This window comes from Lissotriton vulgaris, chromosome 10, assembly GCF_964263255.1.
Source record: "Lissotriton vulgaris chromosome 10, aLisVul1.2, whole genome shotgun sequence".
Lineage (NCBI taxonomy): Eukaryota > Metazoa > Chordata > Amphibia > Caudata > Salamandridae > Lissotriton > Lissotriton vulgaris.
Genome location: NC_141698.1, coordinates 1,106,056,497 through 1,106,070,296, shown reverse-complemented (window position 1 = coordinate 1,106,070,296; position 13,800 = coordinate 1,106,056,497). Strand labels below are relative to the sequence as shown.

Here is a 13,800-nt window from a genome sequence, read left to right as displayed (position 1 = left end):
CCATTCCTCCCATACCTCACTCTTGCAAAAGTGCCCTGGTGTAAGGATTTGAATAATTGGCACAGATAGGCTGGAACACCCATCTCCAACAAAATCGCCCATAGCTTCTCCCTCTGGACCAGGTCAATTGCAGATCAAAGGTCTACAAAGATCAAATACAAGCTACCGGCCCCCATAGGCACCGTCTTCCAGTATACCAACTGTAATCTGAACAGTTGGTCAATGGTGGAAACTTTAGCGCGAAAACCCGCTTGAAGGGAGGTCAGGATGTGATGATCGTCCATCCAACACTGCAACCTTGATAGAAGAATGCGGGCCATTAATTTCTGCAAGACCTCAATAAGACTAATGGGGCGGTAGTTGACCGGGTCCAGTGGGGAAGCCTTCCTATGGATGGGAATGATCTCAGCCCCCAGACAAGTTGGGGGGATTTCCATACCAAGGAGGATGGTGTTAAAATATAGACACATATAAGGGACCCAAACCTCCCGGTATACGATCCAGACCAGGGGCCTTCCCTGTAGCCAAGCTTTTGAGGGCTCCCTGAGTTTCCCGCAGGATAACTGGGTAGTAATCAGGGTCTGTAGTGACCTGTAGGGATCACTGACATAATATCGAATTCACAAATATAGAATTACCAAAATATCGAAGAAAAAATATAGAATGCAAAAATATCGAATTCCTATCTACAAACAGGTAAGTACAAAAATATTGAATCAAAAATATAGTTTTAAAAAATATAGGTAGTCAAAATATCGATTTTTTTTAAATGTCTTAAAAGTATTTTAAAATTAATGAAATGATAAATATAACATTTACTATTCCCACTCCAGAGAGTGTAACAGTAGGAAAAGCGTTGGATAGTGTAGGGGTAAAAATTACTATTCGATATTAAATTACCTACCTTCAATTCGATATTTTAAACCACTATATTCTGTCCATTCGATATTTTGTCCATTCTATATTTTGACTTCGATATTTTTGTAATTCTATATTTTGAATTCGATATTTTGTCTTGTTACCGACCTGTAGATCTGGAGCAGGTATAACTAAATCTGCTACGGACAAAGTATTGGTGTGGGCGAACAGGGGCTTAAAGTGCGCTATCCACACATCTTCACTCAAGTTAGGTGTTATAGCACACAACCCCTCAGGTGATCCTGATCTAACCAAGTTCCAGAACGCCCTATAATCGCGTCCATCAAGGGCGTCTTTTATGTTTTCCCGTCTTCGGGCCTCCCATTCCGACTTGGACTCTACGATAATGCTTTTATAGGTGAGTCCAGCCCCTCTTATACTCTCAACTGAACCAGTTTTAACCTCCCTAACAAGAGCGCGTTTAGCCTCCCTACAGGATTTATTAAACCACTGCTCCTGATTTCTTGGCCGGGCCCTCCTATAAGCTGAGGTATAAAAGTAATCAACTAGGGAGGTAATTAAATAAGTATGGATGAGCTAAAAACGCCCGAAAATAGGTGGAATCATAGGTTGCCGGAAGATAAAAAGCCTCTGCTAAGGACGAGGCAACTTGTTGATAAAGCTCCGTTACTTTGTCCAGTGCAAATACAAACTTAGCCCACTTAATACGTCTGCCTCCTGCCACAGTAATTAGGTTGGGGTTTGAATAGAGATAGTGTTCCCTCACTCCAAGTTGACTGCCCAGTGTAGAATGTAGTTCTAGAGACAGGAGGTTGTGGTCGCTGTCCACCCTGTCAATTACAGTGACGGTCTTAATTTGGGACCACAATTCGACATTGACCATAATGTAGTCAATGGTTGTAGTTTTCCCCGCTCTATTGTAGGTGAGCTTCCCTGGGACGTCGGGAGGAAGTCTGCCATTACAGGCTCTAAGGGAATGGGAGACTAAAAGCTTATTTATCTGCAGCGCCAGTGGAATCAAGCGCTTAGCTGGATACATGGAGCACTCCTGTATATGCCATATTGAATCCTCCTCCACAGTTACAGACGGGATCCCCGCTAGAGGTTCAAAATGGCAATTGAAGTCACCTCCCAATATTCTGTGTGTAGGAGCGGAATACAGTGAAAGGAGTTCGTCGAGAACCTCAATCAGAAATTGAGGTTGGATAATCCATAGCCACCAGGGAACCTTTCCTGTGGGTAAAAATACCCTAGGGGAAGAGGGATAATTGGGCCTTGTTGACGGGGGCCGCCCCATTCGAGTATGTGGTTAACCACACCAGGATCCCTAGAATTAATGATCACACAATCCCCTCCAATATCTTTAACTTTATTCCCTATCCAACTAACTCTTCTGGTAATAGGATTTCCCCTTGTCCCGAATTCATTAGTGGTCTGGATTTGTTCAGCCAGAATATGATTTTATTCTTTAGCTCGGGAAACCTTTCTCCTCGCTCTTCTGACAGCGGTGAAACTCCAGATAGTATACCAAAAAGGGGACACTGTTCCTAATGTAAGGTGCAAAAGTCACCTATGCAAGAGGGTGCAATGCGCATGTGTTGGGGAGCACCATCTCAAACTTTACGCGTGAGCAGCAAGTTTGATTTCCTGAGTATGCGCAGTTATATTCTTGCTCAGACGGGAACTCCGGAAAGGGGTAACGCCCAGCATACCTGACCCCAGTGATCCCTTTTTTTAACTAGTTGCCGTGACTTTCCATCTAACTCACTCAGCAGACGCATTGTAGGGGTTGGTGCAGAGGCATCAGCACGCAGGGAATACGTGAGTAGCTTTCGCTAAACGGAAACGGGCAACACGCCCGAATTGAAGCTTCACAATACTTATCCGGGTCCCCACTTCTAAACTCCTGCTGAATTTTGTTATTTTTACAGCCCGGCATACTGGTGGTGTACAATGCTTATGCCAGCGTTGGTTTCCTCGACATGACGAGGTAAGCGTGCATTATGGGGCTATACCTGAAGGGCACCCACCATTGCTGGAAACGTTTGTATATTAAGTTTATTAGCGCTCTTTAGTCCTGATTACAGATCAAGCAGAGGTGCAAGCATGTCCCTGGGTGACTCCGCATCTTGAAATAAAAAGAGTGACTCTCTTTTCTTAAGGGGCCTAAACACTTGCACTTAACTATGTCATGTTGGGGCAAGGATACTTTTCGGTACGCAGCTGTATGTGGTTGTGTCTCATGTGTCTGTTGTAGGTATGGGCGGAAAATCCGTTCCGCTCGCGGATTTTGCGGATTTTCGGGAAATTCGCAATCCGCGAGATTCGCGAATCTCCCGCAAAATCCGCAAATCCGCGAGCAGCGGATTTTGCTCGCACTGCTCGCACTGTTCGCGTGAGTTCGCGCCCCGCGAATAAGTGCAAAATTGCAGAAATACGATCTTAGCAAAACTGAAAGTAACTACTTACCAGGTTCAAAAGTTCAGGCTCATCATTAGTAGCCATTTCCTGTAGTGCTTCCTGAGGGGCCCCTCCAGAGTTCAGTTGCCAGTTGAAACTATTATGTGACCCTGCTATGAACCTCAGAATAGTTACACATATGCCACAAAGGTCCTGAATTACAGCTAAGGGAGACAAGCAGGAGCCAGGCTGGAAGTTAAAATCCATTAATCAGCCCCTAATTCATTATTGTCAGTTGGGGCAGGGCAGGTGTTGTAACTAATTTTGCAACAATGAAAGCACTTAGCAAGTGCAAAAGATCACTAATCAGGGCGCACTAAGGAAGCAGGTGCCAGCTAAAAAAATATTCTGTGACACATTAATCAGCCCCAAATTAATTCAGGTCACTTGAGGCAGGGAAGGTGTGCTTTGCTTTGCCGAAAATAATGTACACTGGACAACCAGAGGGTGTGGTGATGAAACAGAGGGTGGCATGGGTGGGCCAGAGGGTGGCATGAGTAGTCAGAGAGTGGCAGTGGTGACAGAGAGTGGCAGTGATGAAGAAGAGTGTCCCAAACAGGCTGGACACGTAGAAACAACAAGTTCGCAAAACTTGCGACCCGACAGGTAAGTTCGCAAATTGCGAAATTGTAAAAACCCTCGCGAACTGGCAGAAACACGGGCGAACACAAAAAAAAAAATCCGCAAATTCGCGGGAATTCGCGGATTTTGCGGATTGCCAGTTCGCAAATCCGCAAAATTCGCGAACGCGAGATCCGCAAAATTCGCCCATGCTTAGTCTGTTGTTCTTTATGTTTTAAGTATTGGATGTGCACACAATGGTGGCACACTATGTAGCGTCAAGGTGTTCCTGATGTTGAAACATGTGGCCTACCCTGTATTGTTTTTCTTTTCTAGGTACTGATCAGGAGCGGTTCCACCATGCAGTTGTAGCCAGAAGCTGGGCATACAGGTTACTGCGCCGCCCTGATTTATGTGAGGGTATTTTTTAGTTGTCTTTCCCGTGCACCTTACACACTATAGCTCTGGTCCTGAAGAAGCTCCAACTGTCCTTATGGCAATAGAGGCGCGAAACATGTTGACCTATGTCGTTCTACCCCCGGGCATAGTATGTCATTTGGGCTAGATTTTAATCAGCAGTTGAGTCTGCTCCGGGTACACCAGTTTACCTTCGCTGCATGGTGACCCTCATTTTTTATATCACACTTGCACGTCACTTTATTACCTTCAATTGAACACGATAAACCCATCCCCCACACACCCACATGCATCAACCGGCAGTCCTATAAAAAGATCTCCGATAAAGAGACCCTTCAGGGGACCCGTAGGGAATTGCAGCGCCGGCCCTACGAGGAGCAACTGCCCGATGATGAAGCATGATACCTTTCGGGGTGTGTGAGGGCAACAGAGGTCAACAATATGGTTTTCCTATCACTGGTGGGGGCTGTTACCTAGGATTTCTGTTCTTTTTCTTCTTTTCCCTGTTTTTATATGGGTGACTTTTTGCACCCTCTTGCATGGGTGACTTTTGCACCTTGCATTAGGAACAGTGTCTCCTTTTTGGTATACATTTATAATTAAGGAGCATGGACACTGGACCTTAAAAAAACTCCTTTCTCCCCCTCTCTTTTATTGAAGCAAACTCCAGATAGTACCACCACATAAGGGGAAGCCTCAGGGGGTAGCTGGATACAAGGTAATGGTTTTTTAGGAATATTGGCTGGCTGAGAGGGGGTAGGCTTATGAGGTACCATCCCTCGGTTTGGCAAGTGTTTGTTCCTCCCTGTTGAGATTGGTAACGGGATACGGGGGCAAGAACTCTCTATGTTTGGCTGCCCGCTTGGGGGAATAGCGGGACGGGAAGGGGTTGGACCAATAGGATGGTTAGTCATTGTTGATGGGCCCGGCCTTTGTGCCCGGTTATCTGGTCGAGGGCCTTCACCTTGACTTCGATCTAGGGTTATCTGTTTAGCATTACCTACAGCCGAAGTCATGGAAATATTCCTAGTCGGCGTAGTTGGCTGTACGCTTGCACCACGGGGAACATCCTTTACCACAAATCTTTAACAACGCGGTACCGTTACCACGCAGGTTTTACAACGACTTGCACTGGAGGGTGCTGTAGGATAGGGAATAGTTTAAGTTACTATCCAACACCTTCCCTACTATCCACGGGGACTGGAGTTGGAATAATAAATTAAACTATTCCACTATCCAGGGCCCCCCAACGCAAGTCGTTGTAACGGCTTGTGTTGTAAAGCCTGCGTTGTAACGGTACACGTGGTAATACCATGCGTTGTAACGACATACATCCTTGCACCACTCTTGGTATTTATCATGGAAACAACTTTGTCAATTCTACTCATTAGAGTTTTAAACTGAGATTTGATAAGTTGTTCCATATGAGCTTGAAAATCGATTATTAAGTGGGTGGCCCACAAAGGGGGAGCCAAAGTGGAAAAGGAGGGCCCTGCATCAACCTGTGGGATATCTGAGGCAGGTGTAGTAGGCCTAGCGTTTTTTTTGTGGTTTAGGCTTCTTTTTTCTAAGGCAATTCTTAGGTGCCTTGTTAACTACCTGGCAGACCAAAGAGGAGAAGGTTTGCTGCAAGGGCCAGCCTCTGACTCAATCTGTGTGCACGGAAGGTCCGCAAAGGAGGTTGCCAACAACGAATCAGGTGAATTAGCTGTGGCTAAAGAAGCGTTCCCAGGTGGCGTGTTAATGGGCATGGCAGGTGTCAACGAAAGACGTCTTTCGGTGTTTTCTATGGCCGAAGCTACCACCCCTATTGTCTTTTGAAGCATTTTATCAATTGCAGTTAGGCTCCGGAGTGGGGTTTTTAAAATGGCTGTTTGACGTGTAATGGGGCGTGTGGTTGGGGGATTGCTTTTGCCCATGGTACTATGCAAAGGATTCACACTGAATATAGTCAAATGAAACACTATAGACAATATATGAGGACTAATTAGATTACAAATGGGAAGTGCATACAAACATACTGTGAATCATCAATTTATAGTTGTCACATTAGGTAGTATTGACTGACTAATTCCTATAAAAATTACCAGAGTTCACAATGTCCAATTCGACCACCTCGGCCACTGCCTTGCCCAGCCAAGTGGGATGGCCCTGCCCAGCCTCCTTCGGCCACCGACGGCCATAAACGGGCCTGCCCTTTGCCCGGGCTTTGCGGGGGCCGCGAGCCGCTATGTGGTGGGAGAAGGCGGGGCTAGTGGTCCCGAGGGCGGCTGATCCCAGTAGTTCTTCCCCTCAGCAGCAAAGCACACAAATGGCCCCAAACACTGTCCGTGGCTTCGAACGGCTCCCGCAAAGCGGGGGCCGCGAGCCGCTATGTGGTGGGAGAAGGCAGGGCTAGAAGGTGCGCAGGTGCGCGTGGTCCCGAGGGCGGCTGGTCCCAGTAGTTCTTCCCCTCAGCAGCAAAGCACACAAATAGTCCCAAACACTGTTCGCGGCTTCGAGCAGCTCCCGCGAAGCGGGGGACGCGAGCCACTATGTGGTGGGAGAAGGCGGAGCTAGAGGTGCGCAGGTGCACGTGGTCCTGAGGGCGGCTGGTCCCAGTAGTTCTTCCCCTCAGCAGCAAAGCACACAAATGGCCCCAAACACTATCCGCGGCTTTGAGCGGCTCCCACGAAGCGGGGGCCATGAGCCGCTATGTGGTGGGAGAAGGCGGGGCTAGAGGTGCGCAGGTACGCGTGGTCCGAGGGCGGCTGGGCCCAGTAGTTCTTCCCCTCAGCAGCAAAGCACACAAATGGCCCCATGTAAGTCTGTAAGTACTGACCCCTCCTTTATTCTTCTGACAGCAGGCATTCCGGGCAGCAGGGAAAGTGTGAGTTTTTAGTGAGTTTGAGAAAAAGGGTGGGTTTGGTGAGTTTAGGGAAGGAGCTGCTATGTGGTGGGAGAAGGCGGGGCTAAAAGGTGCGCAGGTGCGCGTGGTCCCGAGGGCGGCTGGTCCCAGTAGTTCTTCCCCTCAGCAGCAAAGCACACAAATGGCCCCAAACACTGTCCGCGGCTAGTCAGTTGTTATGTCGATCTCTTTGGGTGCCTGGGTTGTTTTATACATGGACGGCGTTATAGTTTCTTAAATCAAACACAAGAGATGCTTTTATACAGCGCATATCCTGACCACATGTATTTGATGGTGCTCTTACATGTGATGATGAGAAGAGAGGAGGCAAAGTGAAATAAATAAAACAATTGCCAAGGATCACTCAGTTTGGCCAGGTGGGGAAGCCGGGATTGATTCTAGGAATTCTGGTTTCACATTGTGCAATTCAGTTTCATTCCAATCAATAATGAAGTTACTTCTTTTTCACACTTGACTCTCCCAAGGTATTACTAGCCACCAGAAAAGGCTTACCTTAAGGTGTGGTAGAGCGATAGCGATTCAGATATAGCATAACAAAGTATAGTCAAATCTATGACTTTTCTAAAGACTAAGGGCTTACTTTAGAGGGCAGTATGGAATGGAAACCTCAGAATGACTCATTGAATTATTGACAACACCATGTACATGCTTCACTTCCCCAACACCAACCTTGCCTTCCCCCCATGTCCCCTCAAGCAAAGCCCCACTCCCACCCTGCTGGCATCAATGCAGCCCTTGGACACACCAGACACCATACTTTGTAGCCTCAAGAAAAATATTTACAAGTACCATTCTCTAAATGGTCAGTGGAGTACACTTTTTCCTCTGATAATTGCACACTGGAATAGTGTGATTCTTCGGCTCTTCAGCCATTTCCTTCTCCCACTACATAACCCACATACTACATCTCTCTCCCTTTCTACTCCTGATTACTTGTGCCTAGGACTAGATAAGGTAGTATTCCCACCCTAGTGAAATGTTGCAGTCTTCATTGCCTGGCTTTGAAGGTGTATGGAAAGAGTCACTTACTTGCAACAACAGTAGTCCAGCTTTGGTATCTTTCATAGATTAACAAGCTGGGAGTCCCATGCCAATACTACCTCAGCAGTATAATGAGCAGTTTAATGTTAAACATAGCCGTACAGTAGTTTTTGGTAAATTAAAGCTGAACAAAATAGTAATATCTTTGGCCGCGGATATTTCGTGGCGGTTTTGCAATGATGCAGAATCCCAAAGAAGCATCTCATGGTGATATCACTGAGGCAGAATCCCAAAGAGGCATCTCACTGTGATATCACTGAGACAGACTCCGAAGGAAGCATCTCATGGTGATATCACTGAGACAGAATCCGAAGGAAGCATCTCACTGTGATATCACTGAGACAGACTCCGAAGGAAGCATCTCAAGGTGATATCACTGAGACAGAATCCGAAGGAAGCATCTCACTGTGATATCACTGAGACAGACTCCGAAGGAAGCATCTCAAGGTGATATCACTGAGGCAGCATCCCAAAGAAGCATATCTTCTTATCAAAAACAGTTAAACATAGCCTCCTACTTCCTGATGATAAAGCTTCTCAGAAGTTACCTGGTCTCCTTTTGCACCCGGGTCACCCCGTTCTCCCTTGATTCCCTAAAGAACAGCAAAAGAAACAAAATGTTAGTTCACAACACAAAAAAGTTGCTTTGCAGCACTGATTGAGGCGCTACTCACTCCTTCAATGCTGTAATGTCACAGGTGAGCCACTGGCTTTGAGGACTACATTAGAACAATGTACTTGTGCTTAGAAGCTGGGCACTAATGCTGCTTCACCGTGAATACCCCTTGATATACCCAGTACATTTTCAGCAGACTGACATCCGAGCCATAGATTTTACCTGGCGTTCACTGAATATGGAGAAAATGGTCTAAAGCCAACCATTAATTCCTAAAAATAGGTAGACAGCGGACAAGCCTATTGTGGGTCCATAGATATGGCAAAGAGAGTGACGTCTTTCAAGAAATAAAACATCCGACCAATGATCAACCCGCCAGAAACCGCTCCACAATGCACGCCTTAAAAATAGATCCCGCAAATCAAGGATGAACACAGGCACATGAGAAGCAGAAACACTTATAGCGCTTAAAAAGCTTGCAGCCAAGAAAAAACAAGTTACCTGTAACTGTGGTTCTCCAGCGTTGGTATCTTTCCTAAGTTCCAATCCGGCCCACCCTCTTCCCAGAATAGAGACTCATCCAAGCACTGCGTGTATCATTATATAGTTCCACTCTTGGTGTGAGGTAGAGAGCACATTTTCACCTCATTGGCTGGAGTTTGGTCCCTTTAGAATGAGGTGGATGTACTAACAAAGTGGCAAATTTCTATGGCCTTTCAGTTGTCAGAAGAAATTAGTTAGTCACCTGTAACTCCAGCTCTCCAACATGGATATCTTTGATATATTCACATGCTTGAATCATTTCCCGTCATCAGGCTTGGAACCCCCGGTATATTAAAACAGCAGTATACGGCATAAAATGGCCATAGGCCTCAAACGTCACTGTACATTTAACCCCTTCCAGGCTCATGACGAGCTGGGCTCGTCATGGTGTAGCCTCCTCGCACACTGATGACGAGCCCAGCTCGTCATGTAACATGGGTTTTTTTAAATCTCAGCATAGGTGCTGAATCCCACTAGCGCGCATGTGGTTAAAAGCACATCCACCTCATTTAAAAGCAACCAAACTTCAGCCAATGAGGTGGAAACTTAAGCACTGATACTCCCCCTAGAGACTACAATAGCACAGACTTCAAAGCGCAAGTGTGTGAATAATATTGGGTGACTCTGACTTGGGAGCATTAAGGGTTGCATCTAAATATCTAAAAGATATCAATGTTGTGGAACTGGAGTTACAGGTAAGTAACTAATTCCTTCTCCAACATCGGATCTTTTCAATATTCACATGCTTGAATTAGAATAGCAAGCAGCATACATTATAATACATAATAAAGCGGTAAGCAGGCTCACTTTTACCAAAACAGGTTTTCCTGGACTGCCTATCGCACAGATGCACACGCTTCTGCATCCATGTCTAGGCAGCAGTGCTTTGTGAATGTGGCCGGCTCTTCCAGGTAGCTGCACAGCATATGTCTTTCAAGGGCACCCGGCATAGCGTGACGCAGTTGATGCCATGCTCCTGGTGGAATGCACCCTCACTCTTCCCTGGAGTGGGCACGTGCCCGTGGCATGACAGAAGGAAATACAGGACGAGAGCCAACAAGCTAGCCCCTGCTTGGACAGGGGATGGCTTGGTCTGGGCTGTTCAAAAGACACAAACAACTGCTCGGAAGTATGGTTGTCCTTTGTTTTGTCTACATAGAACCAAAGGCATTTATGGCGCTCCCATGAATGTAACAATCATTCTGCTGACATAGATGGATTTGGGAAGAAAGACTGAAGAGTGACAGGTTCATTTAAATGGAAGTTAGTAGGAACTTTGGGTATCAACTTGAAGTTGGGTCTCAAGATTACATTGTCCTTTGGGAACCTAAGGAAAGTTTCCTTGGTAGTGAATGATAGAATCTCTCTCACTCTCTTGACAGTGAAGAAGCACTGTCTTCCATGAGACAAATTTCAAATGTGTCTTATGTATTAGTCTGAAAGGAGGCAGCATCAACTGACTGAGGACAGTATTAAATTCCCACGGAAGTGATGGATGACGAAATGCTCTAAAGAACCCATTCATAAATTGTTTCATGACTCTTTGGGAGAATAAAGAAGATACTAACTACTCAGTTCTCATACATTTAAAAATTGCAGCCAAATGGACCCGAACTGAGGAGTCTTTAAGTCTAATATTTACTAGATTCAACAAATATTGAACGATTTGATGAGGTTTTATTCTCCGTGGATGATGACCATTACCCCTGCACCATATGCAGAAACGCTTCCACTTGGCGGTGTAGGTCTTTGTGGTTGCTGGAGCTCGAGCTTGTGTCAAAATATTTCTTCAGACTTTAAGTGGATCTTAATGACCAAACTCTAGGTGGGTCGGTATCATGCTGTCAAGTTCCGCAATTTGGGATTGTGAAGAAAAATCTCTCCATGATGTCGAGAAAGAATCCCGGGATGCAATTTCAGAACAATGGCAGGACATGTTAATAACTACAGTAGTTTGCTGCACCAAGATTGGTGTGGCCACGTCAGAGCAATGAGGATAAGAGTGCAATGATTTATCTTTGCCTTCTTCAACACACTGGTGATCAGAGGAAATAGAGGAAAAGGATTAGCAAAGATTTTGGACCAACTGATCGAAAGTGCATTGGTCACTGTTCCTGGGTGCCAAAATCAGTTTCTAAATCACAGGCATTTGCTGTTGATCGGAGAGACGACCAGATCGATTGTGGCATGACCCCGCTAACAATTTGTCTCACCCACTTGTCCTATATTATTTGTTGCCACACTAAAGGAAAATTACCCCACCCAACCTTTGAGTGCAGGATGGAACAGGGGCAAAGATGGAGACCCAAGCTCTCTTCTGATTGTCATTGTTACGTACTTGTGAGGAATTTATCTTTCTCCCAGCAGATCTTACATAAGGTCGTCTTTGATTCTGATTGAAGAAGTATCCCTGACCGCATGTGATTTGTCTTTTGAGAGTAGCATGTGCGTCCCTGCCCTTCATATTGGTCAAATCCAACTCTGAAATTTTCATATCTTCAAGAGCCATGAAAAGTAGATGTTCCAAATCTATGGTATTGTAAAAGTCCCAATGCTTTTGCGGTGTTACGGTCAGTTTTAAGACTTTGTACAGCCTCATCAACATGCTAACCAAAAGGGCATGTCCAAAATCTTAGATGGGACCTCAGGATGAAAGGCTGTGCATTTTAACCAACCTTGCCTTTAAAGTGCAGTACCTCCTGGATGGTGGCTGAAACCTGTGTTTGAGACGGCCATCGCTGCATCAATAATGTAGGATGAGGTTAACTGTCCTTCTTTAACCCCTTCACTGCGGCGGCTATTCCGCCGCAGTGCTAAGGGGGCGGGGCGGCCGCGCGGCAGGGCCGTGCTGGTGACGGAACCGCTCCATCACCAGCGTCGGTTGCGCTGTGCTTATGACGGAGCGGTTCCGTCATGGCCCCGCCCGCTCAATAGAACACTCAGCGCAGGCGCGGAATTCGCGCCGCGCATGAGCGGCGGGCAGGCAATGACGGAACCGCTCCGTCATCAGCACAGCGCCACCGCAGCTGATGACGGAGCGGTTCCGTCATCAGCACTTAAGGGGTTAAAGATAACTCGTACCATTTTCTTCTTATCCTCAGGTTCAAGCTCTCATGAATGAGCAATGTCCTGACACATCTGGCAATCATAATGGCCTGAAATTGCCAGGGCATTTTAATTGAAGTTGCTGGCATAGATGAGACTCTCCTACCCAAATTATCAGTTCTTCTGCTGTCCTTGTCTGATAACCCAGATGATTGTGTAATTGGGGCCTTAGTTCTTTGCGCCGCTGATAAAATAACTGACTCTGTTTTAGTATGACCAGTGAGGCAAGCTGGAGTCAATTTTGAAACCCTATATTTCTTGTCCAGACGAGGCATTACAGCTGGAACCGTAGCCAATATCTTCATTAATTTTAGTCCAGCTGACCAATCTTAAATTGGTATATATTTTACAGATTTCCGTAGCTACTCTTTGAAGCCATACAGAAAACAGTTTTGATCTACAAACTCCATTGATAGGTTAAATATCTTGGCAGCTCTTTCCACTCGGGAATGGAATTTAAAAATATAATCTGACAAATCTTGCGTATTTGGCTTTTCATCCATTCCACTTGGGAGATCAAAGTTTAACCTAATATCATCTTGTCCTCCATTGTCCTGAGGAAGCTCACCTTCCTCTTCATCCATAGCTGAATTAATGGAATCCCCATCTCTACTCCTAGGTGTAAAAGAAGGTTCCTTTGGTGGTGAAGGATGAAGTGGTGGCAAAGGTTGCTTAGGTGGTGACACTAGTAAAGGAGGAGGGGGTGGTACAGTTGGTGCAGTCGGTAACTGTGAGGATTATTATTAGTCTGCTTTTGTGGTACCAACTAATTAAAAGTCTCCATCATCTGCAGCAAAATAGCCAAAAAGGCCACAGCCACTTGAATCACATCTGGTTCACTACACTGACAAGAGATGAATTTTATTGATGACTGTAATTTTATGATTATTCTTTTTCGCTTCTTTGTATTTTAATGAATTCCTTAAATTTTTTGTATGTCTTTATGTACTTCTCCTTTCTTAAAATTCAATAAAATTTTACTGAACTAAAAAAAAGTCTCCATCTTCTGCAGCAAAATAGCCAAAAAGGCCACAGGCACTTGAATCACATCTGGTTCACTACACGGACAAGAAGGTCTCTATCCCACAGAATGTCTAGGGAGTTGAGGCGGGTGTTGAATCTCGACCCCATACTTCTGAAGGTCCCAAGATGCTTGTTTCCAGTCCAGGGAAGACATGGCTTGGCATTTCGGGCTGGACTGTTCCCATGAGGCACAGGCTCAGCCTGATTTGCATATGGCCATGTCTCAACTGGGGTGGTGGAGTGAGCT

At 45.7% G+C, this 13,800-nt stretch overlaps 1 protein-coding gene across 1 annotated transcript in view; it reads right to left on the bottom strand.

Moving 5' to 3' along the window:
• COLQ (collagen like tail subunit of asymmetric acetylcholinesterase) overlaps window positions 1-13,800 on the bottom strand; it is a 367,702-nt gene that overhangs the window by 130,803 nt on the left and 223,099 nt on the right. Inside the window, exon 9 of the mRNA XM_086942196.1 lies at window positions 8,815-8,859. Within this exon, the coding sequence (XP_086798322.1) occupies window positions 8,815-8,859 (45 nt within the window). The remainder of the gene's footprint in view (window positions 1-8,814; window positions 8,860-13,800) is intronic.